Raw genomic sequence first — 7,402 nt, forward strand, 5'->3', positions numbered from 1 at the left:
TATTTTATCTGAGATTAGTACTGCCACTCCTGCTCTTTTTTGGTAGCTGTTTGCATGATATATTTTTTCCATCCTTTTATTTTTGATAAATTTATGTCTTTGTTTCTAAGCTATGTCTCTTGTAGACAGCATATTGACAGGTCCTGTGTTTTTATCCATTTTGTCACTCTCTGCCTCTTTATGGGTGCATTTACACCATCTACGTTCAGTGTGATTGTTGATAGGTGTGAATTTATTGCTGTCATTTTGCAGTGCTTTTTTTGTGGTGCTGACGTTTTCTTTGTACTTCTTACTCTTCTGTGCTGAATTCTTTTTGTTTGTTTGTTTTTGTAGATTTTGCTTTTACTGAGACTTTATGTTTTTCTTCTTTATTTTGATGAGTAGTTTTGTTAACTTTCTATGTGGTTACCTTGAGAGTTCATTATCTACGTTGGTATCTGGCTGATACTATCTTATGTGCTAGATTCAGGTTGTTGTCTGATGTTGTTGGTTCCTAACCAAAGGACTCCCTTCAATAATTCTTGTAAGTTTGGTTTGTTTTTTAGGTATTCCCTTAGTTTCTGTTTATCTGGGAATGTCTTAATTTCGCCATCATATTTGAGCAAGAGTTTTGCAGGATATATTATTCTTAGTTGGTAGTTTTCTTCTTTCAAAGTTTTATATATGTCATCCCATTGTCTTCTTGCTTGCATGGTTTCTGCTGAGTAATCAAAGCTTAGTCTTATTGTTTCTCCTTTGTATGTGACTTTTTGATTTTCTTGAGCTGCTCTCAGGATTCTTTCTTTGTCTTTGGTTGTAGCAAATGTGATTATGATATGTCTTGGTGATTTTCTTTTGGAGTCTGTCTTATATGGAGTTTGCTGAACTTCTTGGAGAATCGGCTTTTCATCTCTCATGATATTAGGGAAGTTTTCTGTCAGTGATTCTCCAATGTGTTTTCCATTTTCTCCCCCTGTTCTGGAACTCCAATTACACTCAAATTTTTTGCTTTTGATTATATCCCACTTCATTCTCAGTGTTTCTTCATTTTTCTTCATTCTTTTCTCTGATTTTTCCTCAAACAAATTCATAGCCAAGGATTTGTCTTCTATTTAACTGATCCTGTCTTCCATTGTTTCAAATTTGCTCCTAAAACCTTCTACTGCACTATCCATTTCTGAAATCTTGTTGTTTCTTTTGGATTTCTAATTGCTGTTTTTGTACGATTTCTAGTTGTTTATTTATTTTGACATTTTTGTCCTGTATTATTTTCCTGATTTCTTCCATTGTTTTGTCTGTCTTTTCCATGATTTTGTCTGTTTTTTCCTTATTTTTATCTGCATTTTCCTTCATCTGTTGGAGAACCCTGAATATTAGAGTTCTGAATTCCCTTTCAGATAGTTCCAGTGTCTTTTGTTCTAGCAGAAGGTCATCTGGTATTTTACTTTGGTTACTTTCTGGAGCCATCTTCTCCTGTTTTTTTAATATGTTTTGCTATTGTCTGCTGTCTCCAGGACATTCAGGAATTTTCTTCATTTATTGATTGTAGATTTGATTGTTTCATCCTATTTTTGTTTTATTTGGTTATGTCTGGACAGGCGGGCTGGGTGTGTTTTTTTGCTTGCTTTTCTGTGGGCACAATACTTCTCACTTTCTTGTCCAGGTTGGCAGGGCCAGTCACTCAGCTATGGTGCAGCAGGGTGGGTCCAGTGGGGGTGGAGGTGCAGGGATGGGTAATTTGTGGCACTAACTGAGGATGACAGGCCAGGGTGGGGGCAGTGCAGGGCAAGGTCCAGGGGACTGTGTCAGTACCCTTTGGGGGCATGGCACTTGGTGCATGGTGCTGAGAGGCAGTAGGGAAAGGAGAGGATGTGATGTGCAGAGCTAAGTGTGTGGGAAAAAGAAGAGAGAGAAACAAAGGCAAAAGAAAAAGTAAAAAAAGTAAAAATAAACAATAAATAAAAAGAAAAAAGTAAATAAATAGCTGTGTGGTAGGATTCAGTGGATGGGGGAGGGGCAGACCACTAATGCCATATGCTGATGGCTCTATAGCCAAGCAGTGTGGCTCAGCCTGTCAAGAAGTAGCATGAGTGGTGCACGGGGCTAGGTGGGTAGGAGAAAGGAAAGAAGGAAAAGAGAGAGAAGAAACCAACAATCAAACAAACAAAAATAAATAAATAATAAAAACAACAATAAGAACAAAAAAAAAATATGGTGGTGGGGGTACCGGCCTTTGGAGGTGGGGTGGAATTGGGGTGGTGGCAAGCTGATGTCTCTCTTGCCAGATGGCACACTACGGCCCTTCAGGAAGGGGAAGAGGCAGTGCTGGGCCTAGGTGGGAGGGAGGAGGAAAAGTAGAAGGGGAAAAATAAAGAAAAATAAAAAATATGGTGCTGAGGGAGCTGGCCTGTGGGGGTGGTGCAGACCCAGGGAGGCCGTGTGCCATAGGCTCTCTAGCCAAACAGTATAGCACAGCTCACCAAGAAGTTGGGGGTGGTGCACGGGGCTGAGTGGATGGGAGAAAGGAAAGGAAGGAAGGGGGAGAGAGAGAAGAAACAATAACAACAACAAAAATTTAAAAAAACAAACAATAAATAAAATGACATTTCCAGAAGGCTGGGGCAGCGCACAGGGCTGGGTGCATGAGAGAAAGGAAAGGAGAGAGAAAGGAGAAATAGAAAAAATAAGAAAAGAAATAAAAAGGGGGATGGTGAACCGGACTAGCTGGGCAGGAGAAAGGAAAAGAAGGAAGGGAGAGTGAGAGAAGCAACAAAAAAAACCCAAAAAATAAAAATAAGAAAACAATAAAAAATACAAACCAAAAACAAACAAACAAACAGAAGGGGGCCAGCTGGTGGTGGTGGTGCGGACCCCAGCAGCAGTGAGCTAGAGTCTTACCAGCCAAGCAACTATGGCCCATTGGCAAGGAGCAGAGGCTGAGAAGTGGGAAGAAAGATGAGGGGTGGAAAGCATGTATCCCTGGTTACTGGGTGCTCTGTCTTCTGCTGGGAGCTCCGTGAAGTTGCTTCCTGTACTGTCTGTCTTAGTTCTTTGGTGGCTGTAGCCCAAGATGGCGAATTCAGCCATGTTAGCTGATATGGGACCTCCATTCCGTAGCTCTCCTCATTCTCTGTTTTCTGTCAGTTTCTTATCCCAGTCAGTGCTTGATCAACTTCTTTATTTCTTCATTTGGTACTTAAGGTTCCAAGACTGATGTTTGTATCTGTTTTACTTAGTTTTTTGAGTCTTTGCTGCACAGGGATGGCACGGTGCTTCTGTCTATAGCGCCATGTTGGCTCTGCTTCTCCTACCATTTTATTATGATGGTGCTTTTCATGTCTTGTTTAAGAAATCCTCCTCTACCTCAAGGGCATGAATATATTTTTTTCATATGTATTTTAAAACTTTACTGTAGCCTTTCACATTTAATCTTTAAAATACACCTAGAATTGATGTTTTTGAATGACGTGAAGTAGGGTTCAGTTTCATTTTTTTCTATATGGACACCCAACAGTCCCAGAAGCATTTACTGGGAAGTTTATCCTTTCCTCCACTTTTAAATGCAGTGTCACTTGCATGAATCTGATTCTTGGTTTTATATTTTATTCAATTGTTCTAATTATCTATTCTCACAATAATACACATTGTCCTACTTATAGCTTCATAATAAGTCTATATTTGGTAGATCAAATTATCCCTCACTCTTCAAGAGTGTCTTGACCATTCTTAACCTTTACAACTTATCAAGTGGATAATATAAAGACACTTTAAATTCATTTATTGCCCACTCAATTTATATGTTATTGTTGTATACATCTATCTTATTTTTAACCCATGAGATATTATCATTATTGTTTTCTAAGTTAAGGTCATATAGATTTCCCCATATATTTACCACTTTAACTGATCTTTAGTCCTTCCTAAATCTATGACATTCCATGTGGGATCATTTCTAAAGTACATTCTTATAATTTCCTTTAATGAGAGATTCAGTTGGTGGCAAATTCTCTGTTTTGATTTTTTATTTAGTGTGTAAATGTCTTTATTTTATTCTCATTCCTAGATGATATTTTTCTTGGATGTAGAATCCTGGGTTAGAAATTATTTTCTTTTAGCACATAAAGATAACATTTTACTATATTCTGATTTCCAATGTGCTATGAGAAATTAACAGTCAATATAACTGTCTCTCCATTGAAGGTAATCTGTCTTTTTATTTTTGATACTTTTGAGATTTTTCTTACATCTTATATATTCTATAACTTTACTGTAATGAATCTAGATGTAGACATCTTTTTCATTTTTACTGCCTGAGTCACCTTAATCTTTGGATTTGTATTCTGAAGCAGATTAGGAAATTATGTCATTATATCTCATTCACTACCTATTCTCTTTCCAATAATGCAATTAAACATACGTTAAATCTTATCTCTCTCTTTCCATAGCTCATAACCTCTCTTCAATAGTTTCCATCTTTTGCCTCCCTATGCTGCATTATTAATAGTTTCTTTTAAGTTGTATTTCAGTCCACAGGTCTCTCTTCAGCTGTGTCTAATTTGTTCTTAAACTTATTCACAATCATGTGAACCAATCCCTTGAAGTAAATTTTTGTCTGTCTGTCTATCTATCTATCTATCTATCTATCTATCTATCTACCTACCTACCTATCCATCTATCTATTCTGTTTCTCTAGAGAGCTCTGACTAAGAATCCCCTAAATGTGGAGGGGGTGGGTTTATGTTTCATTTTTATTCTGAGAATATACCACTTTGGATTTCCAACTGAATGTGGTGAGGACTTCCTGTTAGAATCCCCACCCAGAGTCAGCCATAATCCCTGATTTCTATCTTTCTTGTCCTCCTAAAACTTCCAAAACCAAAGTCCAAGTTTGCCTAGTTGGGAAAATGTCCCCAGGTAAAAGCAACATTAGTACTCAGGCATTTATTTCCTAGGTTCCCACTCTACCTTAGATTTTAGGCTAGTATTCCTTACTATTTTCTCAGGTCTTCAAGGCTTTGAGAAGATTGAAAATGCATATTTATTCAATATTTTTTGTTATTTTCAGTAAGATGGGAGGGTCCAAATGCCCTAACTTACCGATACTGGAGATGGAAGTCTACTTTATGTATTTATTTACTTATTCGTTGTCTGTAAATTCCTTGAGGAAAGGGATTATTTTATTTTGTTTTCTGCTGTATCCCCAGTTCCTAAGAATATTGTCAAGCACACAGTTGGCACTCACTAAATATTTCTTGAATAAATTAATTCATTTCCCATTGGTCTTGAGGCAATAATACACACGTGGGAGGCTTTAAATCTAAATTAAACTATATATCATTCTAGCTTACCACACTGCAAGTCACCATATATTCTTGAATAAATTCTCCATGCCTTGCATTTATTAAACAATAAGAAGAAAACAAATTTAGACTTCTAAGCTTTGGCAAGGCACCCATCAATTCTGCACTTCATCTGCAAAATGAGGAGTTGAATTAGATGGTGTCTAAGCTTCTTTCAGTGTTAAAATTTCTAAGACTAGGGTGAAGTCCCTTTCCTCAGTGGTCACAATGACAATAATAACCTTAGGCCAGGGTCAGAGTTACCTCTGGCCGGTTGTTGTTAGTTGTCGTCAAGTTGATTCCAATTCATGGTGATCTCGTGTTAGAGTAGAACTGCTCCATAAAGTTTTCTTGGCTGTAATCTTTATAGAAGCAGATCACTAGACCTTTCTTCTGTGGTACCACTAGGTGAGTTTGAACCACCAACCTTTATGTTAACAGTACAGTGCAAACCATTTTCACCACCTAGGGACCTCCTCACAGTAGCCCTGGTGGCACAAACAGTTAAGTGCTAGGTTACTAACTTAAAGGTTGGCAGTTCGAACCCATCCAATGGCTCCATGGAAGAAAGATCTGGCAATCTGCTTCTGTAGAGATTACAGCCAAGAAAACCCTATGGAGCAGTTCTACTCTGTTACATGGGATCGCTATGAGTCAAAACCAACTTGACGGCACCTAACAACAACAACAGGGACCTCCTCTGACCAGTAGGTCCAGAAAATTATGATTTCACCCCAAAGTTTTGAATAAGCAACCCCCTCAACCAGTCTGTACGAACCCCGGGTGGTGCAGTGTTTAAGAGCTTGGCTGTTAACCATAACCAAAAGCAGCAGTTCAAATCCACCAGCTGCTCCTTGGAAACCCTATGGGGTAGTTCTACTTTGTCCTATAGGGTCACTAAGGGTTGGAATTGACTCGACAGCAATAGCTTTGGTTTTTTAACTAGTTTGTGGTCCTACTTAGAAATGTCTATTGCCCCTGAGTCTGAGTGTTCTAAGTTATAAGGACACAATTTTTCTCAGAACCTCCAATCTTGAATGCTTGGAGTCTTCCCATGAACAGGGGCAGATGTTTTAGTGACCATAACTCTGTCCTCTGATTTTCACATTACCTAAGGTCTCCTCACTTCAGTTACTGCTGTCTGTCTCAACCATCTGGCTCCCAAGAATTTCCTGCTCCCACTTTATTATTCCTACTCAAGTATGAACCACAGATCTCTCCTTTAGCTTACTCAGGCACAAGCTGACTGTCTGGGCCTTTCAAAAAGACTCTACTGTACTCCACGACTCAAACGAAGAACAACAGGGACAGGATCTATATGCAGGCAGTCACAGGCAGCTGGTCACTCAAGGAAATTACCATGAACAAGATGGAGGCAAAGTTCATCAAGTAGCCTGGGAAACGATCCTTCCAGTCCAGCTTATCTTCATCGTTCTGGAGAGAAACAGGAAAGTAGACAATCAGAGGACACAAATAACAGATATTATTCTGCTCTCAATGTTGCATAATTTTGCATATTGTTGATCATTTGTCATTTCATATAGATAGTTTTTTAGTCTCTGATGCCTGAACCTCCATATCAACACCACCCCTAATTTTATGACTACTAGATGAGCTGACACAGCCTTGAAAAACTACAGTGAAAAGAGGACAAGATTTGAAGTCACACATACTAAGCTGAAGTTCTAGTTAGACAACTTAGCTGTGTGATCTTAGACATGTCTGTTAACATTTCTGACCCTCTGTTTCTTTCTCTGTAAAATGGACCCAGTAGTGATACTTGCCCTGGCTACTACACAGGACAGTTTTGTTTATTTTGTTTTGTTTTAATGAGAAACATGTGAACATGGTAAAACAATGGACAAATGACAGATGCAACCCAACCATAGGGCAGAATCGTATAAATAGAACATCTTTTAAATACACCATCAACCACTGACTTTAGATCCTAATAACTCTACAAATTACCTACAATTTTTCTTCTTCTTTTTTTTTAATTGTTCTTTAGGTGAAGGTTTACAGAACAAATAGTTTCTCATTAAACAGTCAGTACACATACTGTTTTATGACATTGGTTAACAACC

The 7,402-nt window shown here is 38.3% G+C and overlaps 1 protein-coding gene across 1 annotated transcript in view; it reads right to left on the reverse strand.

Moving 5' to 3' along the window:
- The window catches only part of ANO2 (anoctamin 2), a 448,737-nt gene that overhangs the window by 97,801 nt on the left and 343,534 nt on the right, over nt 1-7,402 (reverse strand). Inside the window, exon 16 of the mRNA XM_012558707.1 lies at nt 6,678-6,752. Coding sequence (XP_012414161.1) covers nt 6,678-6,752 — 75 coding nt within the window. The remainder of the gene's footprint in view (nt 1-6,677; nt 6,753-7,402) is intronic.

This window comes from Trichechus manatus, unplaced genomic scaffold (assembly GCF_000243295.1).
Source record: "Trichechus manatus latirostris isolate Lorelei unplaced genomic scaffold, TriManLat1.0 scaffold00182, whole genome shotgun sequence".
NCBI lineage: Eukaryota > Metazoa > Chordata > Mammalia > Sirenia > Trichechidae > Trichechus > Trichechus manatus.